The sequence below is a fragment of the Eucalyptus grandis genome, chromosome 7 (assembly GCF_016545825.1).
Source record: "Eucalyptus grandis isolate ANBG69807.140 chromosome 7, ASM1654582v1, whole genome shotgun sequence".
In the NCBI taxonomy this organism is placed as follows: domain Eukaryota; kingdom Viridiplantae; phylum Streptophyta; class Magnoliopsida; order Myrtales; family Myrtaceae; genus Eucalyptus; species Eucalyptus grandis.
Window position 1 is genome coordinate 20,018,284 of NC_052618.1, and position 16,599 is coordinate 20,034,882.

At 40.5% G+C, this 16,599-nt stretch overlaps 1 protein-coding gene, 1 long non-coding RNA gene and 1 pseudogene across 8 annotated transcripts; 2 read left to right on the plus strand and 1 right to left on the minus strand.

Annotated features, from left to right (window-relative positions):
- The first annotated feature begins 1,790 nt into the window (after positions 1–1,790).
- Positions 1,791–6,196, plus strand: LOC104452937. 3 transcript variants are annotated; one of them, XR_005552661.1, is made up of 7 exons: positions 1,791–2,152; positions 2,998–3,103; positions 3,754–3,837; positions 4,583–4,760; positions 4,860–4,896; positions 5,017–5,176; positions 5,264–6,196. It is a non-coding gene; the product is annotated as an uncharacterized LOC104452937 (long non-coding RNA). The 3 variants fall into 3 exon arrangements; XR_005552660.1 differs by lacking the exon at positions 2,998–3,103 and having other exon boundaries at positions 5,264–5,313; positions 5,402–6,196; XR_001989223.2 differs by lacking the exon at positions 2,998–3,103.
- Positions 6,197–8,697: 2,501 nt separating this feature from the next.
- Positions 8,698–11,598, plus strand: LOC120295309 (annotated as a pseudogene).
- A 1,211-nt stretch (positions 11,599–12,809) lies between these two features.
- Positions 12,810–16,588, minus strand: LOC120296336 (probable RNA-dependent RNA polymerase 5). Of its 5 annotated transcripts, none has more exons than XR_005553282.1 (6): positions 16,454–16,588; positions 15,536–15,875; positions 14,862–15,084; positions 14,313–14,461; positions 13,185–13,571; positions 12,810–13,074 (listed from the first exon to the last, which is right to left on the minus strand). XR_005553282.1 is itself a non-coding variant. In XM_039318183.1 (6 exons), exons 4-6 carry the CDS (start codon positions 14,374–14,376, stop codon positions 13,056–13,058), a joined length of 450 nt encoding a protein of 149 aa, XP_039174117.1. In that variant the 5' UTR covers positions 14,377–14,461; positions 14,862–15,084; positions 15,536–15,875; positions 16,454–16,588; the 3' UTR covers positions 12,811–13,055. The 5 variants fall into 5 exon arrangements, 2 of the variants coding, with proteins under 2 accessions (XP_039174117.1, XP_039174118.1); XR_005553280.1 differs by having other exon boundaries at positions 13,185–14,041; XM_039318183.1 differs by having other exon boundaries at positions 12,811–13,074; positions 13,185–13,551.
- Between the last annotated feature and the right edge of the window lie 11 nt (positions 16,589–16,599).

The window sequence follows — 16,599 nt, forward strand, 5'->3', positions numbered from 1 at the left end:
ACTGTGGCCAGCTCGCTAGTCGTCGCCACACCGTTCTTCTTCGCAATCCAAAGGCGGAGATGCCGAAAGGGTCCGGACCATGGATAGGCGAAAGCGGGAGGCTTCAGGTCGATGCCTCGTGGGGACTTTGGGCAATTCGGAGGGCATATGATCAAAGGGCTCACAAGCACGCCGACACTCATACATGGCTGTCACAACCGAGAAAATATTCAGTGGTTAGTGCGCGCCACGTCATCCGCTGACCTGGTGCGCACTAACCAATGCAATACCGCCACGTGTCCCCGAGCGGGACCCGCTGAAAAAGGAAGGTGCTGGTTTTTGATCTCGGCTCGGCTCGGCTCCACCGACGGTCAGCTTATTCCTCCCGCTCAAAATTTTTTCTCTCTCCTCACTCGAATTTGTAGGGTTTTTCTCCGTCTCCTCTCTCGCCTTTCTCACTCTTCCCTCCCCTCCTCTCTCTCTCCGACGAACAAGACGCCTCCGCCTCTCTGTGCCACCCCTCTCCGCCTCCTCTCTGTGCCACCCCTCTCCGCCTCTGCCTCCGCCTCCGCCTCGGTTCCTTTCCTTCTCCGTGCATCCCTCCGCCTCCGCCTGGGTCGCTGGTCATCTGCCTCTGGCATCTCGGTCTCGTTCCCGAGCGGCACCAGGCCCCCCGCCGCTAACCGGGCGCTGTCCTGATGCTGGCACGCTCTGTCGCGAGGGAGATCTCGGTGGACTTGGGCGGGGTCAACGGCGCGGCGAAGAAGGAGTGGCCTGCTGCATTTTCTCTCTTTTCTCGGTGATTTCAGGCTTGACGTCGAAGCGAGAGAAGGAGGAAGAACAAGAACGAGATGAAGGAGCAGAAGGAGAAGATGGGTCCTTGCTTTTCGCTTCTGGGTTTATCTCTTGAAGTTCCCTTCTACCATTTTCCGTCGGGTAGAGGAAAGCCACCGTTTTTCCATCTTTTTTCGTCCTTTTTGGTTCGTTGGTTTTTGATGGGAGGGACGGTGTTTGTTTCTCAATTCTGTGAATTTTTTTTATGTTTGGAGAGGTTGGGTGTTATGAGTTGCTTGTTTGGCGGTTGTTTTAGCGATGATCACTCACCGGTTGTTGGGTTTTGTGATTTGGAGGGATGCTTTGCGTTGGTTTGGATCGATCACCGTTGCTCGGCTCTCAGGTTGTGTCTGTCCGTCTGATTACGACGAGTTTGAATCATTGTGGAATTTTCCCAAGAGTGTGTTCTCACGTTCACTAAGTCTATTGCTGTGTTGTTCCCGTTGGATGGTATACTGAGTGTCAATGCCTGTTGGTGGAAACAAAGCTTGATTTTTGTGGATTTGTCTGGGATCACTCCTTTGTAATGCATCAAGTCTTGTTTTCTTTTCTGTCCCCTATCGCGATCTATCTTGGTTTGTGACACAATGGACTAGTCGAAAATGGTGATTAAGGGATGATGTATACCATAATCACAAATAGTGTTGCCTGTCACTTCTCTTTTCAGCTCAAAGTTCTATGGTTAATGGGGTTAAAAATATTCTTTCACACAGGTGAACTCGATGTCAAGGATGGTTTTCCAATTCTCGTTTTGAATGGAGATATGAGACTAACGCTTCTGCCACCGCTTCCTCCACAAAAAGAATCTCCTGTCCCGAGCCCTCTCACTCACCCCAAGTGCCCGCCCCCCCTTCTCTCTGTCTCGAGCCCTCTCACTCACCCTAAGCGCTTCCCTCCTCGCCGTCATCGACTTTCCAGCTGCGGCTCCAGAAATCGCCGGCTGCCGACTGGCCTCTCGACCTTCTGTCTTCTACTCCTTATTTGGTCCCCATTTCGGGCTCGAGTACGTAACCAAGGATTTTGAAGCAAAAGAGGTTTGCGAGGCTATATTGGTGGCGGTGCTAAGTTTTGGGGTTTCGGCGACGCCATGACAGCCGCGAGGGATATTGTGGTGGAGGAGAGAGAGGCGTATGGGTACTGTGAGACCTCTCTTTGTCCTTTGGCTTTTTTTTCTTTTCTATTGCCTCTGTTTCAGGAAGCATGGAGGCTTGGTGATAGTGGCTGCTTTGGCTTCTAGGTCGAGGCAAAGTTGGATAGCTTATCAGGAGGCTGAGGGGGAGAGTTCTTCATCGGCCCTTTTGACTCCTGAAGCAAGTCGTGTCCCGCCATTCCCACCGGAGTATGTTCTACCGTCATCTTTTTTATCATTAATCTAAGTGGAAAGTTCTAGTGTGGAGGGTTAAGCTTCTTATACTGCTATCTCTTCAATAGTTTGTGAGTTTATTAATTCCGTCCAATAATTTTCATCTGGATGATCGTCGCCGGATGGAAGACGGTAAATACAGGTTATGTTTGATCAAAACTTGATGGCTAAGGGTTGAAATTCTCCTTTTCGTTTTGTTTTACATGGGTAGACACTCAACTCGGTTAGATTGAAAGGCATACTAGCTGTGTAATTCCTTTTGTTTTTTTTAAGCTTTTGCTTGGAAACTTGAATAAGGTCATTATTTCAGTGGTGGTATTGAAGCTATGAATATGAGAAGTCCAAGATATTTGAGTGTTGTGACAGACCATTATTATTATTATAGCTTCTTATTGCATATTCCTTCCATGTGCATAAGTTATTAACACTTTTGTAGTTTTTCAATCCTGTGACATCCTGTTTGGAAGTAAGTTGAAGATATAAATTTGAATCAAACTTGGTCGCTTCACCCATAAGTTGGGAATTATGGTTGAATCTTGAAATTGTGTTATATCATTAGTTGTCTAGGAAGCCTGTACTAAACTGGCCATTCTTTTGATATCCTGCCCAGGTATCTCCCTCTGCATATCTTAAGTTAATTTTAGACTTGGTTCTTGCTAGAAGTGAAAATGAAAATTGTGCATCATGGTTGCTTGACATGCTGTGTTTTGACACTGCTAAAAACCAATTTTATGTATGTAAAATCAAGTAGCCGGAAGGTGTTGACTATGTTCTGATGGCATCCAAATTCTTCCTCTTCATAATCCTGCAATGTCACATAGGATACAGCTACTCAAGATCATTTGTTTATAGCACGGGTTGTCCAAAACTTTTGGCTGGAGTAGTCCATATGGATGCATGCAAACAGCCATGTCCATGTGCATGAGGGTACATAGACTTTTATTACATTTACATTGGCATGGATGAGAACTACTTTTGCTGGAGCAATTAAGAGAGTTGTGATTATATAACCATGGGCAATATGGTGTTCCTTTGCACGATTTTAAGGCAACGGAATAATTGAAGTTAACTATTAGTTTGGTCACAGGACTATCCAGAATCGGAGACATAAAATGCACTTAATAAAAGCAGATGGACACATATAGCAGAAACGTTTCTTGTTTCTTTCTCTCTCTCTCTCTCTCTCTCTCTCTCTCTCTCTCTCTCTCTCTCTCTCTCTCTCAATCTGAATGCCCCAAGCGCCATTCACACATTTTTCTACTGGAGCATCTGACCACCATGCCATAATGAGGATATTTTTCAGTGCTTTTGGAAATTGGTGTACGCAACAGAGAATTCTGTATTTTTCCCCTCTCATAAGTAGGTCTTTCTGTTAGAGGACAAGCTAGGTTGATTTGTCATGGAATAAACTCTCTCCAAAAGTAAGGGGTAAGGATAAGTACATCTAACCATCCCTAGAACCTACAACTTCAGAGCCTTGTGCACGGGGACATCTTAATTTTCCTCTTAAAATAAGTAGGCCTTCTGTTGTGTTGGTCCAATTTTTTAACAGGTTAACCCTTTAATTTTTCCCGCAGGACTACAATGAAGATGGGAAGCTCAAATTCTCCGAATTTTCTGACTTGATGAATGCTTTTGGAAATCAATTGGCTGCTGACAAGGTTAGAGTCAGTTGTTGAACTGCATCAATATTGGCAACTTTTTTCTCCATGTTTCATTTGTAGGACTCATAAACTTAAATTGTTTTCTGTGTCAGAATTATGTTTGGGACGGGAATTGATGTAAGGGTACTTATTGTGCACTAGCATACATACATATGTACTTGCATGCATATTTGTCTGGTTGCATATGTAAATGCATATACATGATGTGCACATAAAAGCAAAATGTGTGATGCAGCACACAAGCATGCATACATGAAAGAAATTGATGGACATATGCAGCGACAACAAAAAAGTTACTTGTTTTAGTCTATGCAACCATCCACGAGGATAACAAGGCTCACTTCCATCAAGAAAAAATAATTATCCTAAGTTTAAAACAAGTAACAGGGAATATTCTACATCAATATATGTATATAATTTTCATAGATTTGAGGTGTTTAGTATTAACAGTCAAATCATGAGCTCCACAAGCAATAACCATTGTAGACACGCCCTATAGAATATCTCTCACATTCTTAATCTAAAACCCATTTAGAACTGATCAGAGGCTGCATATTAGTATTTGATAGCTTGGCCAAATGTAATCAGTGCTTGTGCAAAGATATCTATGTTGGAAATCTGCCTACTAGATGAATTCACACAGAATGATTGTTCTGTAACTATAAGTAAGGAGAAAATATGGGCCTCCATCTTTCAAGATTCTTGCTCTTAATGTTTTTTATGATCACTTCTGTTTTTGTAGGTGGGAGAAATATCAACGTGAGGAGGAAGCAGCTCTTGGTTTAAGAAAGCGTGTCAGAAAAGTTGTTTCGTATAGAGAAGCATATGTAGCACATCCAAGTGAAATGGCCAACGAGGTGTTTTATCTGAATTGCTTTCTCTTATGCTGTTAGGGGTGGAAACTTTAGAATAAGAGAAGCGTATGTCGATTGTTCATTTGATTAAAAGTCACTTTTATTTATTTACTTCTTCCTAATAACTTCAGCTTTAAGCACTAACTATTGTTTTGGACAGTGCAGTTCAATATGATGCAAATTTTGGGAGAAATTTTAAAAGGTAAACTCACTTTCTTGGATAATAATTTTCATAAGAACTTGAGTGCAAGACACCCAAATTTCTAGCACAAAGGATTCAATCCATAAGAATAATTACATGACCAGCTCATTTTTGTCGCAGCAACACATTGTATCTTTGGAAACTCTTATGCTGAATTCATTATGTAATGGCAAGGTTGTTCATGGTGGTATGTTGAGCTTGTAGCTGGAGGAAGTAAAGTTCATGCTTGCTGCAAAACCAAGAGTCAGAACAAAAGTAGGAGTGACCCATATATAAGTGGGTATGGCATTTTCTACTATGACTGAAATATGCACATTTTACAATCTTTTGAAGTCACTAACTTACGTTTGTACAAATTTTTCGACAGATTATTGTGAGTATTCTGCTGCTAGCTCAACTTGTTCTAAGGATAAATGGGTATGACTCATTCTTTTAGAATTAAAGTTAGTTTTCCCTTTATCTGGCTTCTTTATATGATTGGATTTTTTCTTTGAAAAATTTGTAGAGGCCGCAGAGGATAATATCATTGTGCATAATGTTGATAAAGAATTTCAATTTAGAATTGGCATGACATTTGCTAATGAGGAAGAAGCATATAAGACATACAATGCATATGCAATTTCCAAGGGATTTGGAGTGAGAAAAGGAAAAAAGGCTAACAATAGTAAAGGAATATTACGAACATGCACATATCTTTGTAATTGTGAAGGACACTCTCCATTGATCCCACCTCATGAACAAAGAGATGTTTATAGGACTGTGAAGAGAACTGGATGTGAAGCTTGTATAAAATTCAAAATTGAAAATGAAGTATGGATAGTGGACAAGTTTAAGGATGTTCATAATCACCCTTTCATCGATGATAAACAGAAACACCTCATACGATCATACCGGCACATGACGAATACTAATAAAAGTATTTTGACTTCTATGGCTGGAGCTGGTATAAGGGCTACAAAATCATACTCCTATCTTAGTGGTGAAGCAGGGGGACAGGAGAATATTGGCTTTATTTTACGTGATTGTCAAAATTTCTTACAATCGAAGAGAAGGAACTTGATTAGTGCGGGTGATTGTCAAACTCTCATTAACCATTTTAATTGCTTACAATCAAATGGAAGTAATTTTTCTTATACATTTCAACTGGATGAAGAATAGAGATTAACCAACTTTTTCTGGTCTGATGGTGTATCGAAGCTAGACTATGAAAGTTTTGGAGATGTTGTGATATTTGATACAACTTATCGTACAAATAAGTACAATATGATATGTGCTCCTTTTGTTGGATTGAATCATCATTGGAAGAATCTCTTCTTTGGTTGTGCATTTTTATCGGATGAAATAATTGCTTCTTTCGTTTGGGCATTTCAATCTTTTTTAAAGGCAATGGGTAACAAAGCACCCAAGACTATTTTCACCGATCAAGATCATGCCATGGCGAATGCCATTAAGACTGTTTTTCCAAATACTAATCACCGTTTATGTGTATGGCATATTGGGAAAAATGCTACGCATCATATTAGGCATCTTCTTGGAAAGTCGGGTTTTCGTGATAAATATTGGCATAAACTTTTATATCATTGTGAATCTGAATTGGAAATGGAGAATATTTGGAAAGATATGTGTCAAGAATGGAGCTTAGGGGATCACAAGTGGTTGAATAGCATGTACCAATTGCGTAATAATTGGTGTCCTGCGTTTTGCCGAGATACTTTTTCTGCAGGAATCATATCCACACAAAGAAGTGAGAGCACAAATAATATCTTCCAAGATATGGCATGCAAGACTATGACTTTGTCTGAATTTGTCGGTCATTATGAGAAACAAGCAGAAAAAATGCGCAATTCTGAAGTTGTTGATGATTTTGAGTGCGCTCGAGGGAAGCCACAGATTGCAATCGGAACTAGTGGAATTTTGAAACATGCTGCAGATGTATACACACATGTCATTTATAGAAATTTTCAAGATTTCAAGATGCGTTCTTGCATGTTTTATCCGTGTTTATTTATAGATCTGAAACTGATGGACCATTGCACACTTATGTCGTGGCAAATGAAAATAGTGAAAAGAGGCATATTGTTCATTTTAGTCCGAGTGATTTAACCATTACATGTAGCTGCAAGTTATTTGAAATGCGAGGATGGTTGTGTAGGCATACTTTATGCATTTTGGCAAATGTTGTAAATCTTAAAAGTATTCTTGCACAATACATTTTGAAGAGGTGGACAAAAGCAACAAAACAAGGGGTTCATTGTGATGTTGGACAAAGTTCTCATGCTGCGGTAAAGTCTAAAACATTGCGCTTGAAGAGGTTGATGCAATTATCTTTCAGTGTTATGAATATTAATGCACATCATGATGTTACGGAGGAGCTTGCGACTACAACCTTGCTGCGTCTTTACTCTCATATCACAAACAAAATGCAATCTTTGACGGGTAATGATCATATTAATTTATTGGCAAGAAACAATGAATCTGAAGATGTAGAAAACAATGAAATTCAAATATTTGATCCTCTTCAAAGAAGACCAAAAGGTATACCAAATACTCGATTGAAGGGTAGTAGTGAAAAGCGAAAGAGAAAAGTGTCTTCATGCATTGGAGGCACCTCACATAAGGTATGATACTTGTTTAGTTTTATAGAATGATTTCATTAATTAAAAGCATGAAGTTTATGATACTCTCACTTTTGTGCAGGATTGACCTTCGTGACCTTCATCAAACAATTTTTTGGCTAACTTAGACTACACAATCTTTGTTAGTAGTTATCTATTATTTTTTGTTCCAATATCGGGATGAACAGCGAAGCTACTAAAGCTGCTCAAAGGTTTCTTTGTATCTTGTAGCGGCATTTTGATGTTTGTCTGTCAGCTGATGTTGTTGCTCTACTTAAAAAAACCAACAGTTTGCTTTCACATACATGTTCCATTGCATTTTAGGAGGTGAAGGATTTGTTGGCTAACATGGAGCAAGGAGCATCAGAACCTCTGCTAGATTCCTTTCTTCCAGTCATGAAGGCACTAATTTCTGATTCTCTTTTGAAACATTCTGTTGAGGGTATAAGAGTTTCTGTAACATGTTACCTCACTGAGCTTTTGAGGATAAATGCACCTCAAGAAATGTTCAATGATGACCAGATGAAGGTGCAACATCTGTTATCCTAATTTATAATGGCTATGTTGATGTGGCCAACACTATTCAAAGCTCCTGGTAGTGGGGGGAAAGATGAGCAATTATAACAATGCTGTATTAGAGGTATAATCGTAATTTTTGTAGTATAATTTGATTATGTTAATTGGTGCAGTGCTATATTTTTATTATCTTTTCTTCATTAGAAAGCCTTTTTTTTTCCCTTCAATTAAAATACTGAAGTATATCAGAAAGTTTCTATTGAACATTTCTGATGCAATAATCAAACAGTATCGGAACTGCTTCTGCTGCTATTATTATTATTATTAGTAGTAGTAGTACTAGTAAAACTGAAATAGTTTAAAAAGCTCCGCTGAATATTGTGGTTACACTAATTAGATAATGTTGACACGTTTTTTCTTACTTTTTCCTAATTACTACGTGGTTTAATCATTGTGCCCTTTTTTAAAAAAATTTATGTACTCATGTATTTTCTTAATAATTTTCAGGATGCTGGAGTGCTTGCTGAAGGATTAGTTGGACTTGGAATAAAGGCCTGGTGGCCATTTGATGAGATGTGAGCACTCTAGACATTCACTAGCAATACTTGATTTCTGTCTTGGTTGAGCATGTTATTTGTCAATCCTCATCTCCTTCTTTCACAAGGAACTGAAATTAGGAACGAACGCGACCAGAACAGTACACAAGGAACGAACGCGACCAGGATGGCGGACGTTGTCGAAGGCGGGGAATCTTCTCACGATGTTCAGTCCCTCCTGTCTTCTCCAGACAGGGACTTCCTCGTCCGGAACAACGGCGATCAGGTGAAACTCAGTTCTCTTCTTTCACTCTTGCTCTTTCACTGGATGAGGTGAAAGAAAAAGAATTATGGGTCAGCGTCCTTGTCCAAGTTCTCGTGGCCTTCGTCTTCGTGTGGGGTTGTTTCGCTGATCGGTTCTTGAATTTCGAACTGGGGAGTCTGTGGTGACGAAGCCGTCGGTTTGTGATGGCTAAGGTAGCGAATTTAGTTCAAGAGAAGCTAGAGTTGGTCTGATCTAGGATCATCATTTTTCGAGTGCTGTCCATTTGGTTCCTTCAGAAACTGGATGATTGGTAGTTGATGCATTACTTTTTAGAGAAAGACATGTTACTTGGAGTTGGATCGGGTGGGAGCAGTGTATATGGATCCGATATTGCTAGAAGTAATGCTCTTTAGTGTAATGCTCACACCTTCGGTGTGGTATACTTGTTTTGGTGGAGAAGACTGCTGATTTGCTAACTATTTAATGAGCAGTGCGTAAGGGAAGTGCTTCTGCAGTTGGCATTTGGATGTGTATCTTGAGCATTTTCAGGATTTTTGTGTGGTGGTCAAGTGATCTAGTGTGCCTTGAGCGCTGATTACTGTATGAAAGAACTCAAATTAGGAATCTTTTTGTTCTATATCAGGTTAAGGTCGATAGCTTGAAGGGGAAGAAGATTGGCTTGTACTTCTCCGCATCGTGGTGCGGTACGTGCCACCGGTTCACCCCGATTCTGGCGGAGGTGTACGATGAACTTTCCCCAAATGGTGATCTGGAGATCATTTATATCTCTGCAGATAAGGATGAAGGGTCCTTCAGTGGATACTTTTCCAAGATGCCGTGGCTTGCAATCCCCTTTTCCGACTTGGACAAGCGCAACAGCTTGGATGAATTGTTTAAGGTGAGGGGGATACCCCACCTTGTCATTCTCGATGGTACAGGTACGGTCTTAACAGATAGCGGGGTTGCGATTGTCCGTGAGTATGGAGTGGAAGGTCACCCTTTCATCCAAAGAGTTGAAAGACCAGGAAGAAGCTGCTAGGATAAATCAATCAGTGACCTCTCTTTTGGTCCATGGATCTCGTAACTTCGTAGTTTCGTCCAATGGGAATCAGGTAAACCTAAAAAAGATCTTCGATGCATTTGAAACTGATGGTCGCATGTGCTTATGATTCGGTTTTCCATCCTCCTTTTACTAATAGTTATGTGGCTAAACTAGGTTCCTGTTACTGAGCTTGAAGGGAAAACTGTGGGTCCGTACTTCTCGTTGTGCGTGCACAGGGCATGCGTCGATTTCACCCCTAAGTTACTGGAGGTTTATGAGAAATTGAAGGCCAGAGAAGAGAGTTTTGAGATCGTTCAGATACCTCTTGATGATGATGAAGCGTCATTCAACCAATCCTCTGGAAGCATGCCATGGCTTTCATTACCATTCAAAGACAAGAAATGCGAGAAGTTGGTGAGGTACTTTAAGCTGTCGACCCTACCCACTCTGGTCATTATCGGTCAGGATGGGAAGACTGTCCATCCCAACGTTGCCGAAACTGTCGAAGAGCATGGCATCACAGCTTACCCCTTCACTCCAGAAAAGTTTGTGGAGCTTGCAGAGATAGAGAAGAAAAGGGAAGAATCTCAGACCTTGGAGTCGATCTTGGTTTCAGGGGATCTGGATTTCGTCATTGGAAAGGATGGAACCAAGGTAAATTTGTTTTTTCCCCTAGAAGCTAATGACTAGGGAAATTTTTAATGTCTACAATGAGGTCCTAAATATTGTTGTCCCTGGGTTACTTGACCTGAGGAAAGGATTGAAACCAGGTCCATAACTAGGAAAATTCTTTCCATATATGCAGTTTTCACATGCCTTCTCCATTGATTGGCGGTTCATCTAAAAGGTCGTTTCTTAACTTTGATTGCAGATTCCAGTATCGGACTTGGTAGGGAAGACTGTCCTGCTTTACTTCTCGGCACACTGGTGCCCTCCTTGCCGAGCATTCCTGCCGGTGCTTACGGAGGCATATGAAAAGATCAAGGCCACAGACGATGCCTTTGAGGTGATCTTCATCTGCAGCGACAAGGACCAAACTGCCTTCGACGATTATTTTGCTCCGATGCCATGGCTGGCGCTCCCCTTTGGTGTTGAGAGGAAGAATTTCTTGAGTCACGAATTCAAGGTCAAGGGGATCCCCATACTTGTAGCCATAGGCCCAACGGGCCGACGGTGAGTAAAAAAGCAAGGGATCTTATAATGGACCACGGGGCTGATGCTTATCCTTTTACTGCCGATCATCTCAAGGAAAAGTTCAAGGAAAGTATAAAAGGCTGGCCAGAGAAGTTGAAGCATCCTTTGCATGAAAAGCACGAGCTCGTTTCTGCTCAGGGGAGAAGGTACATATGTGATGGCAGCGGTAAGGCAGGGGAGGGGTGGTCGTATTATTGCGAGGAGTGTGACTTTGATCTCCACCCAAAATGCGCTGTTAAAGAAGAGAAAACGACTAAAAACGAGTTAGATGAAAGACGATGAAGCAGCTGGGGAGGAAGCAGAGGAAGGAGGAGATGCCAAAGAGGGATGAATCTGTGATGGTGAGGTCTGTTATAAGGCCTAGAAGTTACTGTCTAGTAGTTTCGTTATATATGACTTCTTTGAAACAGTTCTTTTTTTTTTTTCTGGGTGGATGTTTCCGAGCTTGATCTGCAAAGGGTTGTATGTGAGATATATGGCGTGTATTATGACTTTGACAATTTGCTGTCGTAATATAATGTTCATCGTCGACTAGCCGTGTGCCAAACAGAGTGGTAGGCTTGAATAGTCCGTTTGTCATGCAAGTGTCTCCGTCTCTCCTTTTGATGATGCAGCTTCGAGATTTGCATGCACACTGGACTTAACAGAACATGTTTAATCAATACGCTTTGTATGGATCTTTCCTCAAGTCCTGGTGGTTAGTTCTTGTTCAGTTTATGGTTATGGTAATAGGTCCTCTGTTACATCAGCAGATGGTGACTCTACATCTGGATATGCTGATATAATTTGTGGCAATGAAAAGTTACTCATCCCGCATTAATTCTCCAAAGTCTTGCTTGATGATCCCATGCTCCCGGAATGCATATTGCTAGTCTTCTTAAGGAAGAGCGATCGTAAGAAACAAGACAGAAGAAGTGCTGCAAAAGTAGTTCCTTGCTGATACTCAATAGTGATACTACATGCTTATAGAAGCAGTTCGGTTTGCAAGAACTGTCGGCTTTTCTAGGCCGAATTGTGCAGCTCTCGTTCACGAAATAGCATCTGTGAGCAATGTCTAGTTGTTGGGGAAAGAAGATGGATTAATTCAACTTCCCCTTATATCAAACTCAAATGTAAATGTCAGGAGCATGAGACTTGATGTTCATAAATCTTCCACTTCGTCAAAGAGGTAAAATTTGCAGATTGAACCAGTACATTTGACTTCGATTGTGCCTTCCTTCTTTAGCAGAAAATGGAACTTGGTACATTCAAAGACACCGTATGCTTTCAATTTCAACATTTCCACACTTCTTTTTCTCTTTCTCTGGTAAGAACAAAGAAATGTTGGCATTAACTGCGTTTCAAGACTAAACCTAAATCTATAGATTTTGATTGAGTCTAGAATGTCGAGAAATGTTTGGAGTCCCATGTGATTTACCGTGGCTGAATCATAATCAAGAAAATGAACCAGTGGTTGAAGTTTATCCTTTTGAAGACATGACTCCATCACAATTTTAAAAATTGGTCATGTGTAAGGTTTTACTTTTCTTTGTACGGTAAGTGCACTTGAAATCTTAAATAACATTTAAATTAAGAAATCAAATTTGGATAAAAATAACACCCTTTTAGCTTTATCATTTTTGTTTTGACTACGTTAGCTCCATGTGAGAGAAAAAAATAGTAAAAAAGCTATTCTGTAGTCAAGGGCCAAAAAGAACTTGAACACAGCATTTTGATATTTGAATAACAAAGTTTTCAAGATATCTTCTAACAATACAAAGAGTGAGAATTAAGAACCACCTTATTCTTTATAACAATAATTACAAATTCAATATTGTTCTGATTTGCAAAACTAACTGAAAGTTAAGTAATGTCGATTTTGATTGTATATCTACACACTCAAAAGCTGCAGAAATTCTTTAGATCCTCTTTCTTGGCATATCAGCTTGGTATTAATCTTTGAAATGTGAGGATACAGATCCTTGGAGTTCCTAATCGTCCCCTCGGTGACTTCAGTAGCAAGTGATATATCTGCACAAACATTCGATTATTTATATGCATGTGCTGTCTCAAATGCCATTTACATATGCACCAATACGTAATTAGTTGTTTAAATTGAATAGAATTGGGGAAACTAATACCTTGGGCAACCAGGCTTGATGGTGCATGGGTCCTCTCCTGGGGACAGATCTGGCTTACCTTCCGATGGCTGAACTTCAGGTGTTACAACAGAATTCCCTCCACTCAAAGACCTCTTGCTTGGAAAATGGGAGCCACCAAGCATTCGAATACATATCCCAACCTGAGGGCTACGTGAAACCCAATACATATCCCCATCGAAATCCCCACCAGCTATTTCATCAGCCAAGGAGCGCAGTCCACTAGTAGGGAAAAATATAGCATACTTTGAATTTCCAACTTTTGTTTCCAGAGCTTCCACATATGTAGCGTTCAAAACAAGAATATCCCCGAAGTGCAAACCAGGATTGCAGTATACTAATACCTTCCCTGAAATTTGTCCACTGTCACTGCATTGATGATTCAAGCAAACTATTAAATAGTAAAGACACCCGAAACAGCATTATAACATCAAAGCCCAATAGGTAATTACACCTTTTCCCCAAAGTTGTGAATATCAAACTCAAACGTGGGTTAACAAGAACAGAACCAGAGATGGGTTGTCATCAAAGCAATATAACACCATTGATGTCTAAATCCAAGGACCAGATATGGAGGCATGTAACTAAATTAAACATCTAAGCCCCAGACAAGCATAGCTACAGTTATTCTTTAGCACTTTTAAGAATTCCTGTGGGATCGGCTGTCCCCATTAGATAGTAAGAATCTGGAATAGGAATCCTTCCTCCTTTCAAACTCTTCTTTTCATCGTTCATCAGGATGGACAGACGATTCTGTAGGTATGTTTCGTCCAAAGGAATCCCAGATAAGATCATTCTAGCTGCAGTCAAACCATCCTTCTTGGCATGATTCACCTAAACTGTTCATACGGTAAAAGAACAAAAGGAAAACACAAGGGAAAATGTTTACACATCAAATAGCAATTGAAGGAAATACGCACCTGTGGGAAGTAAAAGCAGCAAAGATGAATAGAGATGCATTTTTTACTTATGCATATTTCGAATCAAGAAAAAAAAAAAAAGAAGAAGCACATCCAAGTATAGAAAAAAAAAATTGGAGAGAAATCTCTTTTTGGACTGTTTTAAGAATAGACATTATTTCAACAGTCCAAATGTTCAGAAGAATACTACCTCTTAGAGCTGCTCGTTTACTAGAGATGACACTATTTGCATCTCCCAGAGCATTCTCCACCATGTCCAAAAGAAATTCATTAGGGACCCCGCCATAGCTTAAAAGTGCAATCAAAATCTTTGAAAGATATGCAGGCTTTGGTTTATTACTGCATCAATGAGGACCAAGGTCTAATCAGTTCTTCCGAAAAGGTAAAATTTGATGGCAGAAAAAGCTCCAAACAAAAAGCAATGGGATTTAGTAATTCACAAGAAAACATGTCCCATGTTCAAATTAAACTGCTGAAAGAACAAGAAAGCCGCTAACTTTTTAGTCTGTTTATGTGAGGGTCTTTTAACCAGCTAACTCCAAAGGAAAATCTTAACACAATGATCAACAAATCAATAGCCATAATATGCTGCTATCACTGGATGCAGTATGAACAAAGATGATATATATGTGCAGTAGCCAGCAACTACGTTTTAAGGGCAAACTCAGGTTTAATGAGATCATGACAACTAAATTCAAGTTATTTTGCCAAGATACCACCAAATTAGGAAAAACCAAACCTTTAAGCTGTTCAAACTGCACTCCTCACTTTTCAGTTTTGACAATTCTTGTCTTTTGCAAGAGCTACTTTAGCCCGTTCCACCTCCTGTTTACATATGGCAACACCCTCCTGGTACACAGCAATTTTTTTCTTCAGCTCATCTCGTGCTGCTTTTCCAGCTTCCCGACATGTATTCGGGCAGTTCACTTTATCACCGTATTCGTCACTCCCATCACAGCAGTCTGAGTATCATGGAGCAGGCAAAGAACATATGTTAGGAGGAAACATTAAGAGGAGGCAGAAAAAGAATGACCACCTGCTAGTTAACCTTTGTCCAGCAGATGCTAAAATCAGTGTTACAAGAACTAGAACAATCTAGTAATAAATCACAAGGAAAACTTGTATACTAGAATTGACTGTTCCAGTCAACTGTACACATCTGACGTATGGAGAGAGGACAATCAATACAAAAGAACAAGAGGTGGAGAGAGCTTGTACTGTACAATTTAATATTGATTCCATTATTTATACACGCATCGACACAACACATTGTCAAAATTGCCTTCTATTTCTGAGGTATTCTATTTCTATCTACACCTTCATGAGTAAAAGAAGAAAAAAACCGGCGGAGGCTAAAACCATCTCCCATTACCGATGCGCCTACCCAGAAATAGAATGCAGAGAGTTCCATACCCTCCAAATCGTGCATCAATCCACTAGTCATGTAGCTACTCCCATATGGGTCTCGTAAGTTCCTTTTTCATGGCGGCTTCTCTTGGATAGAACATAATTGCCAGCACCAAAGAGAATGTAAGGCCAACTATCCTGCCGAATGGTTGGAAAGGATGAGTCCCCGTTATCCAAATGGGGAAGTTGGGGTTGTAGATCAAAAAGCCACTTGATTGGAGAGTGCAACTTGAGACTAATATCCCTGTGCGGAGCCCAATTGGAACACAGGCTACCTTCACCGATTTGTCGAAGCCCGGCCAAGCTTAGTGATAAGAGCCACAGCCCAGGTATTGCCCATGGAGACCTGAAATGTGGCGGATAAGTCAATTATCTTTGATGTTGACTCAAAGGGAAGATCAAGTCAGAAGCAAATTGATCAAGTGCATGACGGAAACATGAACCAGGTTCCAAGCAGACGTTTTAACCTAAAAGGGAAAGGATGAAAGATCACGCTAAGAAGAAAGAACGTTGTCCTCATTGTAGCGGCTAAATGTGACATGACACAAACAGATCTAAGCCTTTCAAGAAGGCAAGTTTGGCAAGTCATAAGTTTGCCTTCATCGTCAGAATGTTTATTATGTAAACTTCTCTCGATAAAAAAACAAAAAATTTGCAAGCATGTTCAATCTAGAACCAAGATTTCAGTAAGAACAGGTTAGCAGTGTTGCGTGATTACTTTAAAATAGAAAAGGGTGGTCACCAAGTTAAAACCTGATTTCCAGGAGTGCTGATTTACTTGTCATATTTTGAGTAACATGCTTTTCCTGGCCCCAATAGACATTTTCCCACAACAAATGAAGAACAGAAAACTGAAGGAGAAAATCCAAGGACAAAAATGAGTTAAAAAGTTGGAAGGAACATGACTTAATTAAAGCAATGTACCTCCAGAACAGGGAGAATGCAAGCCCTGACAAAATAATTCCCGGGTGATATCCAAGATCAGCAGCAATGTCTTCAATTAACCATGATCTGAAAAGCAACTCTTCCACAAGGGCAACAGAAGTTGCTGTAACAGCACCTCGAATTTG